General features: G+C 35.6%; 1 protein-coding gene across 1 annotated transcript; it reads left to right on the forward strand.

The window, feature by feature from the left end:
- The first annotated feature begins 4,711 nt into the window (after positions 1–4,711).
- LOC123890645 (transcription repressor OFP16-like) lies at positions 4,712–5,724 on the forward strand. Its single transcript, XM_045940290.1, has one exon. It carries the CDS (start codon positions 4,855–4,857, stop codon positions 5,587–5,589), a length of 735 nt encoding a protein of 244 aa, XP_045796246.1. The 5' UTR covers positions 4,712–4,854; the 3' UTR covers positions 5,590–5,724.
- The last annotated feature ends 10,301 nt before the right edge of the window (positions 5,725–16,025 follow it).

A 16,025-nucleotide genomic window follows, 5' to 3' on the forward strand; every position in this document is an offset into this window, starting at 1 on the left:
CATTTAATTTCATGAAAACGGGTATCCCACCAGCCCGCCAAATCATTGCATGAAAATATAAATAAGTTTAAGAATAAAAATGAAACTTGATATCTACACGAAATAACATGAATATGATTATAGGTTAAGAATGTTGTTATAGTGCATAATTAGAGTTTCATCTGTACTACCTACTGCAAAAAAAAAAAATGTTTTTTCACTACATATCACATGAACTGATAGAGTGATAGTTACCACTTACCAGAATGAATGGAAATAGATATTTAGACGCAAAATAAAGCAAAAAATATTTCGTCCATTCAATCTAAAAGACCCCCCCCACCAGTCCATGTGCTTGCTGTTAAAGTTTCTGGTAAGTTTATAAATGTCTTTGGACCAACCTATATTTTCCACACAAGTACCAGCAGATCCATGATCTTGTAATGCAGAAAAGTCCTCGGAGTAAGAAATTTATTTGGGTTCAAACTTCGAAGTTATGCATCAAATTAAACATGTGTTTCCCTCCAAGGATAATATCTAATTTAATTTTTTGTATATTACACTTTTTTTTAATTCATGTGTACACAACAATATCCTCTTAATTTGTACAGAAAATCACTATTTTTGTTTAAAATGGAGTTGAAGATCGAACTCAGCAAATCACTATTTTATTTTTTTAGAAATGTACTGTAATTCACTGCCATATTGATATTTGAATGTATCAAAATTGTAAATATATTCTTAGCGCCTTTTTGTTAGATACAAAACTGGAGCATTTATGAACTCGACCGATTTAATGATGGGTCTCACTACCTATTTTTTGTGTTTATCTCTCTTCGAATAGAACTATCATTTTTTTTTTGAAAAATTGTTAAAAAAAATCTCACATTAAAATGTTGGCGCGGTTTATGATTTTTTCTTGGTAGTAAAAGCTTTAAAGGAAAATTAAAAATCACTTTCATATTTTTCGTGAGCTTAACTAAGTTGGCAGAAATATTGCATTATATATGTAGGGGACCAGAGTTCGATCCATGATCATCCCACTTATCCACCTAAAAGCTAGAATTTCTAGCCATTAGCTATTTGATAAAAAAAATCACTTTCATATAATCATTTTATGTATGTATTGCAAAACATATATCACTTCAGTGAACAAATTTTTGGGTCCTGTCTCATGTGCATGTCGGTATTCTCTTCACTATTAAATCTTTTTTGAAGATTGAAATTACAATTGATGACAAAATCATGTATATTCACGGAGAACAAACAAAAATAGAGTTTGGTTTTGGCATTTTCCATGCCCATCTGATTAATCAATGTGTCTTTCAGTGGGTTATGATGTTTTCAAGATTTTATATTTTAGTGACGGTTACAACCTTCTAATTATTTCTTGATGTTACCCACAAAATATGTTTTAAATTGAATTTAGGCTCAATCCATAACAATCTCTTAGAATTAAGAATTTGGGTTGAAAATTGAAATTAACTCAATCTTACTAAACATGCTTATAAGATCTGATTGTTTCCCACTTATAAATATAATTTTCATCATTTTTCATTTAATGTAAGACTCTTAACACAATTCAAACTAAAATTACGATCTATTTCAAGGATCAAACTTCTTCAGCACGTTGCCTAGTGAAACAGATGCCAAGACCAAGGCAAAGGTCAAGGGATCGGTTTGGCTGTTACAATCGTGAAAGTTTAGATAATATATATTTTTATGTGCGTGTGACCAAATCTTGTGATCATTACGACGACAATCATAAAATTCCTTTTCTGTAGAAACTTCGGGCCTTCCGTAAATACACTTTTTTTTTTTTTTTGAAAAGAGAAGTGTATAAAATAAATTAAAGGGAAATGTAAATAATTTCTATCTCACATACTTCTATAGCTTTGGTTTCACTTACTTGAATGTTGAAGTGTATGCAGTAACACCCAATCATACACAAATCATTGCTCAACCACCGTCAATGAAGCTAACCTCTCGATCAAGTTCGAATCAATGTACAACAACAACTATAACTGCTTAACAATAAACACATTTTTTTCATTTAAAATAAATTATATAGAATACAATACTATACTATACTATACTACTTCGACTCATCACAAAAATAATTGATGTCAACCACTTACAAACACGCTAAAGAGTTACTACATGAAAAGACTAAGCAAGAATTGAAATTGTGATCTATATGAAGACAGAGCAATTCAAAAATGAATTAGTATATTGAATACTACATGTGATACGTAGTTTAAAATCATAACTGTTTATAATTCAGCGATCACAGTATAGGACTATAGGTACATTATTAATTAATGGAATACGTTAGAGTAGTAGGGGTCATTCTTTTTTGTTATACGGAAATTGCAGGAAAATACAGCACTGACCAAGATAAAGCTATGTCATGATAATCATTGGAATTTCAAGGACAGGAATCACAAGATATTAACGGATTTGTGATATACCATCCTCAATATTTATGGACTTGGATTTCCCGTTCTCAGCCGTTCAATTTAAATCGACGGCTGCGATTCTTTACTAGACCGTCTGACATCAAATCAACAACTGATGTTCATTACTGTGTGGAACTGTGTGAAAGGTCAACAATAGGCAATCACATGATGCAGCCAAAAATTTACATACGCTTGCTTTTTCACTCAAATATTTCTAATTGCAGCCCAAAATCACACGATGCAGCTACAATATTGCAGTTGTGGTTCTCTCCTTGATCGTACCAAATCAGAAGAGTGACCGCGTCCGGCATTGAATTGTGTACTTGCAAGTTCTCCGACGCTCAAGTCAGTTAATTCAATGTAATCATAAGTGTCAGGATCAGACACCAGTATGTGTTCGACATCGAGACACACCTAATTCAAAGAGTGTACGGTCGTGCTTCATAGGATCGTAAATCATACTATATTATGCCACAATAGACTATGCAGTGCTCACAAATTATTTTCCTCATTATGAAAGTCTTATATAAGTGTGGGACATATATTTATCAAGTGGATTTTGTAAAGGATATGAGTTAGATTTAGTATAAAAAAACATACTATAATGTGAGAGTTAATCAAAGATCTTTTAGATACATATAAACATTTATAATTTAGCATCTCCTAGATAGTAATATTGATGAATTTGATGATTATATATGATATACTATATAACGTGAGAATGTGCTATAAAATTTATATCCATATATAGGTAATGTACGCCATCTGAGTTATCTGGCTTTGTGCAGGAAAATAGAACTAGTATTGGAAAGGAGGGGACCTGATTTAGGACATGTCCTCATTGTGATATCTTGCATGAATAATAAAATGATACATCACTTTCCTGTGCTATGATTTCACAATGAAGTGGACCAACTATGAGTGTGCCATTTCATCCAAAAAAAACTGTCATATAGAGTACTATTTGGAATCCTGTTTTTTTTTTTTTCCTTTCTCAAGTTTTATTATTTTATGTATGTGTATATGATTCAGATTCACATTACACAGTTGAAGGGTGATTGAAATGTTTGTGCTTTGCATTTGTTTGATGCCTCTTTGTTACTGTTTCTTCCCATGTGCACCTTGCTTTCATCACAAATAAAATAGTTTTCATAACCAAAAGTGTTTGACTATAATAGCCTTTTTGGTACAGAGTTGAGGAATTGTTGTTTGGTAATTGGTTGTTAAATAGTTGGGCAACTATAGAGGTGAAATTAACATGATAACAACAATGATATATATCAGCCTGTTAATCATAAATTTTTAATCCAAGTATCCAACTCAGCACTTAGCAAAGGAGGCTGTTTTTAGAGATCAATTTGAGGTCTTAAACAAAATTATGACTTGGTCTAATATAAATAGTCGATGTTTTCTCCAAATTGAGTAGTTTAGTAGTATGAGTTGCGACATTGAAAAAATTATATGTGTTTGATCTCTATTTCTTGTCGTTAAATCACTATTTTTTATTTTATTTTTTAAATCAAGTATCCTCTGCGTATTATTGTTTGACCCAAATGAGCGGTAAACTCTCCCTAAGAGTTTTAACGCTGCTGCATGTCCAAACTAAAAATCGAACCCAAAACCTTAATTAAGTTAAAAGAGACCGTCGTCATCTCTTGATGTTGAGTTGATCAATAACATTTGGTTATAAAAAAAAAAGAGAGAAAGGTTTAATGTGTCTTAGAGTGATTTTTTGGACCGACACAATGTGGCCGCCTTTGTATTTATAAACCTCACATAATTCACGTGTATAAATAAATGTATGATTTGTTCTAAATCACTCATCCACTTAAATCATGTACTAATTTTGAGCGTCACAATATTTACAAGTATATTCCAATCATCGGACAAACATTATATCTGTCATAGATTCCAACCAAACACTGTTTACATAACCTTCCTCTTTTAGATATACCATTTGGCTAGATTCACACAGTTTAAACATGGAGAAATGAGAAATCTAGAGTCCGAATCCTAATTTTTCCATAGAATGCCATACAACTATCAACCGAGCTAGATTAACAAAATTTACAAACTATCTAGCCAAATTAGTTATTACTATATTAGTTTCAAAAATCTAAATCTGAACCTTAAGCTACTTGCCTATGATTTTGAGTACCAGTACAAATGTACAATACAATGATCCTTGGTACGACCCAAAAAGCCACCGAATCATTTATTTTCATTTCATTTTCAATTATTTATTTACTTATTAAAAAAATCCATGGTAGTAGAACTTATGGATGTGATACTGATCCACTTTCCAACTTTGGTGGTGACAAATCACAACAACTACTATATATAACCATCAACCAAACACTTCCTAGCTTCTCCTTCTTTTCAATTCATCACATTATATCATACACAAAAAATAACTATGCCAACTACAATGACAACAGAAAAAAGAAGAAAAAACAATAATTTCAAACGCCTTAATTATCTATGTTTCTCAACTTTCATAAACCCTTTCACTCCTCCTTCAACATCTCTTCTTCAAAACCAACAACAAATTGATCACAACCGTCCATCTCTCTCCACCGCTTCCGCCACGTCATCATCATTAATAATAAAAAACTTCAACACACTCTACCACCACCAAAACCAAACCACCGAAACTGATTCCGAACCCGAACCCGCAGATTTCGCAACCGCCTTCGCCTCTAACCGTTTCTTTTTCTCTTCTCCCGGTCGATCCAACTCCATCGTTGAATCCTCTTCATCTTCCTCTTCATCCTCGTCATTAACAGCCACGGTACCGGCGCCGGTGAATGATTCCGAAAACTACAAAAGTAAAGCAATTTTCGACGGAAGTGTGGCGGTGCCAACTTACTCGCCGGATCCTTACGTCGATTTCCGACGGTCAATGCAAGAAATGGTGGAAGCACGACCGGAGTTGATGAACGATGTGAAGTCCAATTGGGATACATTACACGAGCTTCTTCTTAGTTATCTTTCTCTTAATCCAAAAAGTACACACAAATTCATTCTCGGTGCTTTTTCTGATCTTATCGTTACTCTTATGTCATTATCTTCTTCTTCATCTTCTTCTTCTTGTTCTTATCCACCACCGCCGCAGAATTCTAACGGTGGTGGCTGTGGCGGTGGATGTTAATTAATTGTAAATTTGCAATTTAATTAATAAGTAATTAGAAAAAACCTTATTATATGGTATATAGTTGTAGTTGTTGATTAATAAGAAGGTGCATGTGCATGTGTAATTTGATAATGTAACGTGCGTGACAGATAATCATTGTCTCACTTAATTTGATTAATTATTAGTAGTATGGCTAAATTCTTAACCATAGTGATAAATTAATGTGTTTAATTAAACACATGTTGGTTGAGATTTAGGTATCTTACTCACATTTATAGTTTTGAAGATATTAAAAGTAGTATGAATTGATTTTTTGCATGATCACATAGCATTATTGTGTTCTCAATTAATTGATTAATTAAGTTACTAATTCAGCAAGTACAGTACGAATTGTTTATGTAGTGTGGGGACGAAATTCAATTTTTCACTATAACTGCATCACACAGTTTCTGTTTTTAACGGTCTGATTTAGATTAACTGTTGAGATCATTGAACAATGTTAAAATTGATATATAATTAGACGGTTTGATCTCAAATTAACTGGTGTGATTGATTACGGTGTGAAATTGTATACTTTTGTTATGATATCCGATCTGGATCCCTGTGGGGACTAAAGAAACCATGAACACAATGCTGGTCCCCTATCATTTGATTTGATTTGATGTCTTCTAGCTAGTTGTGTTGTTCTCCCGTTATTTTCCATTTTCTCTATATTCTTATGTATATACTTATTTATTTTGTACATACATGATAGGGTACATAAATAATTTTGAAGGACATTATTTATTTCAGACTAATTTTATCAAAGGGAAGGGATACTTTTGGTATCATATTTCTATCATTTTTTGTGGTCCGTGACCATTATTTTTATTTCAGTACATACTTGTTAGTTACATTGCTATTCACTACCAGTTCTGATATGGGGATTGAATGTTCTTTTAGGTAACTAGCTTGTCAAATACAGAAAATGCGTCCATTCTATAAAATTGTTCTTTATTTCCTTCTATAGAAGCTAGCAAGTTAATGCGGCAAAGAGAAGTATTTGGTAATTGGGATGTGAAACTTAACTGTCCAAGAAAACAGTGTTATATATGTATATGTTTTTTTTTTAAGGCAAAAAGGAAGTATATTTATAAAATAAACCAAAGCACAAGGGGTGCTAAAGGTTTAGTAAACCAGTACAGAGAGAGGGACCGATCACCCAGAACCAAAACACAAAAATAGGACCAAACTCAACAATCCAAAAAACAATCCAGCTAAAAACAGAAAACCACAACACAGAGGACAAAACAGAAAGCAACAGCAAAAGCAATCCTACAGCGAGCCCTAACATAAGCGAAGCGAAGCAAACACTCGAACCATCACCGGGGGAAGCAGTCACCTGGGTTCCACCGCCATTCATACAAGAGACAAGGGCCTTTGGCCATGCGCCCAATAAACCACTGCCAGGACAACCTTATAATTGACTCCACCACCTCTTCCACATCAATCACCCCATTATTAAAGATCCGTAAATTTCTAGCCCGCCAAATCGTCCAAATCATTGAATGCCAAATAATCATCATCCCCTTTCTACCTCTCTTCCCAACCCCACAACCCACCATCGTAGCAAAAGCGTGACTCAGGCTTGGTGGCAGAATCAAGGAATTGCCAATCCACCGAGCAATTGCGTACCAAACCTTAGTCGTAGTTGCACAATGAAGAAACAAATGGGCTGTCGTTTCAGTACCTGAATTACAAAAGGGGCAGTAGGTATTACTACCAACAGGTAATCCTCTCAAGGCCAAATTCGACCTAGTTGGAATTCTGTCCAACAAAGTTGTCAGAACCGGACCGGCCATCGAACCGGCGAGCTTACTGGTTCAAGGTTCAATTGATCGGACCGGGGTTTAACCGGGTCGGGCCGTTTTTAATTAAATTTATATTTACATATTTTAAATATTATATAAATAGTAATAAACAAATATTTATTTATTAAAAAGTCAACAACATACATTTTTTTTTAAAGTTAACGGTGTGGATGTGTTTTACTTGTTATTTCATTTTATTTATATGAAGCCCAGCCCACTTTTATTGTATTGTAACCCTAATATTACTAAATAAATCCAATAGCCGCCGCAAGCATCATCACGTATCTTCATTTTTTTTCCTCTCTCTTTCGTTAGAAGCTTCTCATATATGACTATGTGTGCCTTCATTTTCTCTCATTTTATTCTGACACTCCTCCTCCTTCATTTTATAATTATAGATGGATTGAAGTACACATCTACTCACCAAAAAAAAAAAAAGAAGTACACATCTACATCTTTCTCTTCTTTTTTCATGTCTCTATTTTATTTGTTTCTTTCAAAATTTCTTTATCTTCAAAATCAGATGTTGTGAAAGTTCATGATCTATCCAATAAAAACAAGATTCATGGTCTTTTAATATGTTCTTTTAAACACAGATCTGGGAACACCACAGAGAAGGGGACGTGAAAACAAAAAAAGAACTATTTCTGTTGAATTTTTTTAAAAAATTTAATTGAAAATAAGAAGGAAAAAAAAAATTCCGATCTGACCTGTATAAGCAGTTAAACCGCCGGTTTAGTCTGTTTTTCCCGATTTTATTCCGGCCGGTTCACTGGTTTGTACCGTTTTGGAACCGGTTCGAACGTTTTTTTACCGGTTCATATTCTGTCCGTTTTTCAGACCTGACCGAACCATCATCATGTCCGGTTCCCGGTCCAACCGGTCCGACCGGCCGGTCCGGTTTTGACAACCTTGCTGTCCAACAACATTTGCCACTAACTTTGGACGGCGCTGCACTTTTCCAGATATTATTAAAAACCAAGTGCTGCAATTCATCAAAACCCGCAGCAGGTCTATGTAACAGAATTAAATTGTGATAAGTCGACATCGCTGTGTAACCTAGTTGAGGATCAATCTTCCATCTCCAGCTGTCTTCCCGCTCCACAGGCTGAAACTCGTCAATTATCGCTAAAAACTGGTGGTAAATAGGTTCCTCCCACGAAAAGAATTCCCGTCTCCACAATAAACTCCACCTCCAACCACCCTGAACCACGCCCCCCATCTGACTTAAATTCAACTCCTGCAAAAGCTTGTTGCATTGCGATTCCCCAAAACTTTGGAGACTCCTAATTCGAACCAACTGGAGTTATTATCCAGCAAGCAAATGTTACGCCACCAAGTCGACCCAAACCGCGAGATTTGAGCCTCTCCTAAACTGTTCCTTCCTACAACACCGTTCTCATATTTAGCGACTACTATATCTTTCCACAGTTCATCATGCGGTTGGAGCAGCTTCCACCTCCACTTAGCTAAAAGACTAATATTGGTTAGCCTTAAATCACGAACACCCAAGCCTCCGACACTCTTGGGTTTACACACGTCCTCCCACTTGACCCAACTAATCTTCCGCCGGTTAGATAAACCACTCCAAAGAAAGTTTCTTTGAATTTTGATCACCTCCTTCCACACATTAACCGGCATTTTTAAGTAAGAGAGGTAGAAAATTGGTATTACGCTCAAAATCGCATTCACCATAATAATACGGCTGCCAAAACTGAGATATTTATTCCCCCAAGAGCCAACTCTTCCCCGGATAGCATTCAACATAGGTTTCCATGTAGCCATTAGTCTCGGGTTAGCACCTACCGACAGCCCAAGATACTTAAACAGAGTTTTACCAATACGACAATTAAGAAAATTTGCCGCCAATAACATGAAATCAGCCGCTACATTAACCTCGATAAGACTACTCTTCCAAAAATTCACTTTAAGCCCCGAAGCCATCTCAAAACCTCTTAGGACCGCTTTAAGCGTCCAAAGATTCTCCATCGAGGCCTCCCCGATACACAAAGTATCGTCCGCGTATTGTAATAACGAGACCGGAAACCTTTCCCTACCAATACAATACGGTTTGAATCTTCCAATCTCCACCGCTTTTCGCATCAAGGCTCCCAACCCTTCTGCCACTAAGAGGAACAAATGAGGAGCAAGTGGGTCGCCTTGCTTAAGCCCCCGCTTGATACTAATTTCCTCGGTTGGGCTTCCATTGACCAACACCGACATACTTCCGGAACAAACACACGCCCGCATCCATGCCCTCCATTTATCACTAAATCCGAACCTCCGAAGGATGTAGTCCAAGAATCCCCAATCCACCGAATCATACGCTTTCTCAAAGTCAACCTTAAAAATCAAGCAGCTTTCCCGATTCTTCTTAGCCCAATCAATAATTTCATTCACCGCCACCACCAGGGACGGATTCAAGGGGTGGCAAGGGTGGGCTTTGGCCCCTCCCTCCCACCCCTAATGTTGTATATACTATATATTTAAAGTTGTTATTTTATACATAATTATTAATAATACATTATAATTTATATGTATAATCATAGTGTAAATTAATTCTGATAAATAAATCAATGTAAAATAGTTTTATATCGGTATAATTTGATCCCTATTTATATAAATTACAACTAAATTTTATGTAATATTTATTAAAAAAAATGATCAGCCCCCCGTTTGGTTAGTTTCTGGATCCGTCCCTGGCCACCACCCCTTCCACAAGGCTTCTTCCTTTAACAAAAGCCGATTGAGTTTTTGGAATTACGGACCCAATAACTTTTGCTAATCGAGCTGCCAACACCTTGGAAACTAACTTGTAGAGACAACCAAGTAAAGAAATAGGCCTAAACTCACTCAAGGATTGAGGAGAATTGACCTTAGGAATAAGCGTCACGAAGTAGGACAAAAGACTCTTTGGAAGGCATTCATTACCGTGAAATTGATCAAACATGATCCTCACCTCATATTTCATCAAGGCCCAAAAGGATTTAATGAAAGCGAAAACTAATCCATCTGGCCCGGGGCTTTTTGTGCCGTTAGCAGCCTTAACAACATCTTCAATCTCCACCCCCGTAAAAGGCTGCACTAAATCCATATTCTGGTCGGCCGTTATTTGAGTGAAATCCAAGCCATCAAGAGTAGGTCAATCCCAACCCGCACTTTGAAAATGAGTTCTGAAAAAATTAACCGCAGCAGCACGCACATTAGCAGGCCCCTCTGCCCAGCCCGTCAGTGTCAACAAAGCAACCATACTATTCCTTCTCCTTCTCATCTTAACCCTCGAATGGAAATAAGCAGTATTAGCATCCCCAGCTTTCAGCCACTTTGATCGTGACCGCTGAAAGATCGCTGCATCGATACTCTTTAGAATACACAAGAGGTCGTCAAACTTGTTTTTCCTCATAGCCACTTCCTGTTGCGACAACCCTGTAACTTCACTTTTTTGATCAAGAGTCATAATCTCCAATATCAGTTTCCTCTTGATCTCTTCCGAATCGCCCAAAACCTGTTGATTCCATTGTTTAATATCCACTTTAAGGCCTTTGAATCTCTCTTTAAGAATGAATCCCATCCACCCTGAAACTACCTGCTCTCTCCAAGTTTTCTCCACCAACTCTTTAAACTTCTTGTTATGAAGCCAGAAATTATTAAGCCGAAAAGGTTTTGGCCCCCAATTAGATGCGTCATACTTAAGAACCAAGGGGAAGTGATCGGAGACATCTCTTGAGAGAACGCGAACATGAGGATTTGGCCACATCTCCGACCACACCGAGGAAATAAGTACCCTATCAAATCTACTCATTGCGACACCATTTGGATGGAACCAAGTGAAGTTTCGACCAATAATCGGGCAGTCCTCTAGCTGTAACTCGGTGAGGAAGGAATCGAACTCCACCATTTCCGAGGTTGTAGCATAAGGGTAAGGGCGGACCGCCCCATTCTCTCTGCTATATCTCTCACCGAGTTGAAATCACCAACAATACACCAAACACAGCCCCCAAAGCCTCTGGTAGACATAGAAATCTCCTCCCACATCTTCCTCTTGTCTTGAATATTACACTTGGCATATACATTAACAAAACAACACCGGATTTGTTCTAAATGTAAATCCAAACACACACCCACAAATCCTTCACCAGAAAAGTCGAAAACACGGGTTGCCTTCGACTTGTTCCACAATGAAAGCAAACCCCCACTATTGCCAACAGCCGGGAGAAAGACCCAATCACACCCTGCATCACCCCATAATCCATGACACAAACCATCTGAGATCACCTCCATCTTTGTTTCTTGAATAGCAAAGAAATCGATCTTTTCCACAAAGATCAGTTCTCTAATTTTCCTCCTCTTGACCCTACCTCCTAACCCTCTGATATTAAAGGTTCCAACAATCATTGGAAACTTTGTTGCTCCCAGTCTTCCTTTTCTTTTCTATCTCTTGTTTCAACATCAATAGCTCTTTGCAAGTCCTCCTCATCAGATCCATGGAATCGAACCCCCAACTCTTGTTGAAGACCCATTAATCTCACTGCTTCCACTACTTCTCTATAATCACCTTCCCGTCCCTGACTAGGCATAACAATATTGGCCTCCGAGGCTACACTACACAAATCTCGAACACCAGATTGGCCTACTTGAGACACCACATGCTGACCCCTCCTCGTACCAGGTAAACCAACTTCGAGCTCAATCCCTTCCAGATTTGAGGCCGAAGAACAGATCAAATGTTCATCCGCTTCCTGGAATGCGTTGTCTGACCCACGAATAGAATCGGAGCCTTCCGGCGAAACAATCTGGTTCATCTTCCCTTCTCTGTGTTGTATTTTACGCTTTTTTAACAAAGAAGGATGACCATGGAGGTTTGCTAAAAATCTCGTCAGTTTGTTAGGGGGCAAAATTAAGTTTGACTTAGGAATGTTAAGTTTCTTTGGTCTACCACATGTAAAGGACAAGTTTAGTCTAGGATCAGTTTGATAGACAAAATATAAGTACTAGATAGAATATCATATGATAAAGTTTAAAATATTGAATAAATTTTGTCTTGTACGTTATTTGACGGACAAAAGGTTATTCCGTGATTCAGTGGGAGACAAGAATTTCAGGTTTTGTCCAATCTCTTGGCTCATAGTTTGTCCAGTCCTAGTAACAATTTTAAAATCAAACACACGACAATTTAAATTGTCATATCCCATCACTTAATTTTTACCACATCAAAGTATGTTTGATTTCACTTTTATAGCGGTCAAAATTTTAACTGATTTAACATGTTTGATTTTTCTAAACTAAAATAATTTTATCCCTCAAATTGATTTTATTTAAAATTAAAAATCATAGCTTCTAATTTTAAAGTTAATTTTTAAATTCAAATTTATTATTTAACTAATTTTTTTATATAATTGCATTCGAACACAAATTATTTTATCTTCAACTTCATTTTTGTGAGACAGAATCATCCCATAGGGGCACATGACTAATTATTTCGCCCCACCACTGCATACAATATGATAATTTTTTTGTCACATATCCTAAATCCCAGTCAGGATTCAGTATTGATATTATTTAACTAATCAAAATAATCATTATGTAACGCAACTTGTTAAATTATGTTTTTTGTGTACAAGAACGATTTATATAATACCTAGATTTGTATTTATTTAATTAATTAATTACTAACTGTTATTGGACATTGAAATTAATTAAACTGTGACAAGTCCATATCAATAAACAAATATGAGTTCTTTCCGTCTAGACTGTGAATAATATATTGCTATAGGAAAAGGCCAAGAGAATCAATAATTGAAATTGGAATCACACTCCTTCCTCTGGAATCATAATTTTTTATTGATAATCTAATAAGCCATGCTGAAGATTCACTGAAATTTTTGGAGCAGTCCATGGATTGAGTTATGTGCAACTATTGATACTGTGTTACTAGTGTATTTTTAGTGCAGAAAGTGGCAGAACAGAAGAAAGTGAAATAAGACAAATTCAATAATAATTTTGTAATGGAAATTTATGATAAAGACATGTTTGAGCATCCCTATACTAATAGTGCTTCGGTGGGTAGAGGAACAGAACAGTCTAGTTGTTAATGGCCCATATATATTATGCTAAACTATTCATCAAAATAAAACTAATAAAAAAAAATAGTGAAATACTTCAAATGATGATTTTTGTGGATAAATTATAAAGATCTTGCCTTATTATTATGACGATTTAGATTTAGTTTTGGGTTCATGCTAGAGTGAGAGACCATCTCATATCTCTCACCTGTGGACACCATGAGCAATTCCAGAGTTTTTTTAGGAAAAAAAGTTTCCGATTTTTTTTCGGAAAAAAAGTTCCGTTATTTTATTTGAAAAAATTTTTTCGGATATTTTCCGGAAGAAGGTTTCCGATCTTTTTTATGGAAAAAGTTCCGATATTTTATTCGGATATCGAAAAAAAAGTTTCAAATATTTTCGAGAAATTTTTTTTGGAAACAAAGTTCCCGATTTATTCGGGGAAAACAGTTTCGAAATGTTCACCTAAATTTTTTTGCTGATATACAAAAGAGAGTGTAAAAATAGAAAAAAGAAAATTATATAATACTGACGATACACCATAATATCATGTATCAAATTCAATCCAATGCATAAAACTTGTGATGCACCGATGAGAGATATGAGATGGTCTCTCACCCTAGCACGAGCCTTAGTTTTGGTCATAAAATTGAGAGGAACATTAATCTGATTTAAAACTTGAGTTTATGGTTTCGCCCTTGAGAAAAAATTGTTGTCTACAAACTTTAAAGAAAAAATTGGTCTTAAAGAAAATGTTGTTTTAGGGGGAATGATATCCGTTGGTACCGGATTCAAAAGAATAATGGACCGTTCACGGTCAAGGCAACATAAGAAGATTACCTTGGAAAAAAAAAATTATTCGAAGTAGAAATTAGAAATCTTTTGTTCCATCACAAAAAATTATTGGATTAGAAATCTATATTGTCGTAATTGGTTTAGTTGGTATTTTCTTTTATGGTTCATATTCCGGATTGGGATCATCCCTATAGTAATGGGATGAATTTTGTTTTCGAAATGAAAGCAGTAAAAAAAAAATAACAGTACTAAAACTACAACAAAATTGAGTTTTTGAGTAACCAGCAAAGTTTTGGCAAAGGTTATTGAGTATTCAAGGAAGCATGTTGAAGCTGCGAGTTACGAGAAACAATCTTTTGATGAAGATGGTCTCAACTCTCAACGCACGAGATGCTGAATTTGTCAAAGTTGAGGGTACACTCTTAGATCTCATATTGGCTGCAAACTATTTAGACATCTAGAGCTTGTTGGATCTTACTTACAAGACTCTAGCAGACATGATGAAGGGTAAGACCTCTAAGGAAATTCGTAAGACTTTCGCAACGAGAGAGTAGTCATTCACAATTTTGAAAGTCTTGTGAGTCTCCTCAGGCGTCTTACCCTTCATCATGTCTACTACAGTCTTACAAGTAAGTTCCATCAAGCTTTCTGCATGTCTAATAGTTTGCAGCCAATATGAGATCAAACAGTGTACCCTGATTAACCTTGACAAATTCAGTGTCCCAAACATCAAGATCTTCTTCATCAAAATATTTTTCTTCGAAACTAACAAATTCAACATGGTTATTTGAATACTCAATAACCTTTGCCAAAATCTTACCAATTACATTGGGAACATGGATTACAACATCTTCGGCACAATTGTGATTGTTTGCGATTTCAACGCCACTAGCTGCCTTATGAATTTCAAAGGTCCCACCATCGTATATAACTCTCGAGTATGATATTCTTAGTCGATAACATGATGATGATTGAATTTTGAAATGTAAAACCCTTAACCCTAGAATTTGTTGATTCCTTTTGGAAGTAAGAAGAGTAATGAGTTAGGTGAATGATTTAAACAATGACTGTCAGTTTTATTTATAATAATGCTCCTAGAATGCAACTAACTAGGATCTTCTATATGTGTCCATCAAGTTTTATCTTTAGATTAATTATAATATTTGCTTATGAACTCAATCATAAGTGAGTTGGACACATTCAAAATCTTAAAGTATTAAGTTTATGAGTTCTTTATAAAGTACTTAATCGCTATTTTTTTATGCAATGTGAGACTTTCAACCCCACACTTCCGGAATAAGACTCTAATATCAATTATTGGAGAGTTCGAAGGCACGAGAGAAACAATAATTCCAAATACTCCAAAAACACAAGAGAGAAAGTACTAAACAATATAAACACTAACATTATTTAACAATGTTATATCTAGTTTGGAGAGAGAGAAGATTATAAAGAAATTGGAAGATGTGATGATATATAAGTCTATTTAACATGATATTATTTAGATTTATGTTTCGAAAATGGTTGTGTGGAATACATTTTGCCTACTCTCTCTCTCTCTCTCTCTCTCTCTCTCTCTCACACACACACACACACACACACTATTTAGTACTTATTTTGCTATTGTTTCCTCTCGAAGACCACACCTAAAGTGTTTCCTTTCAATGATCCGGCAAAAGGACATAGAAGCATGTTGATGAAGTTGTGCATGTCCAGTCTAAGAAGCGAGGAAGACCCCAGAGCAGCT

Source organism: Trifolium pratense, linkage group LG6 (genome assembly GCF_020283565.1).
Source record: "Trifolium pratense cultivar HEN17-A07 linkage group LG6, ARS_RC_1.1, whole genome shotgun sequence".
In the NCBI taxonomy this organism is placed as follows: Eukaryota; Viridiplantae; Streptophyta; class Magnoliopsida; order Fabales; family Fabaceae; genus Trifolium; species Trifolium pratense.

Excerpts from the sequence above, each read along its gene's own strand:
- LOC123890645 (XM_045940290.1), top strand. The coding sequence starts at position 4,855 with ATGCCAACTACAATGACAACAGAAAAAAGAAGAAAAAACAATAATTTC.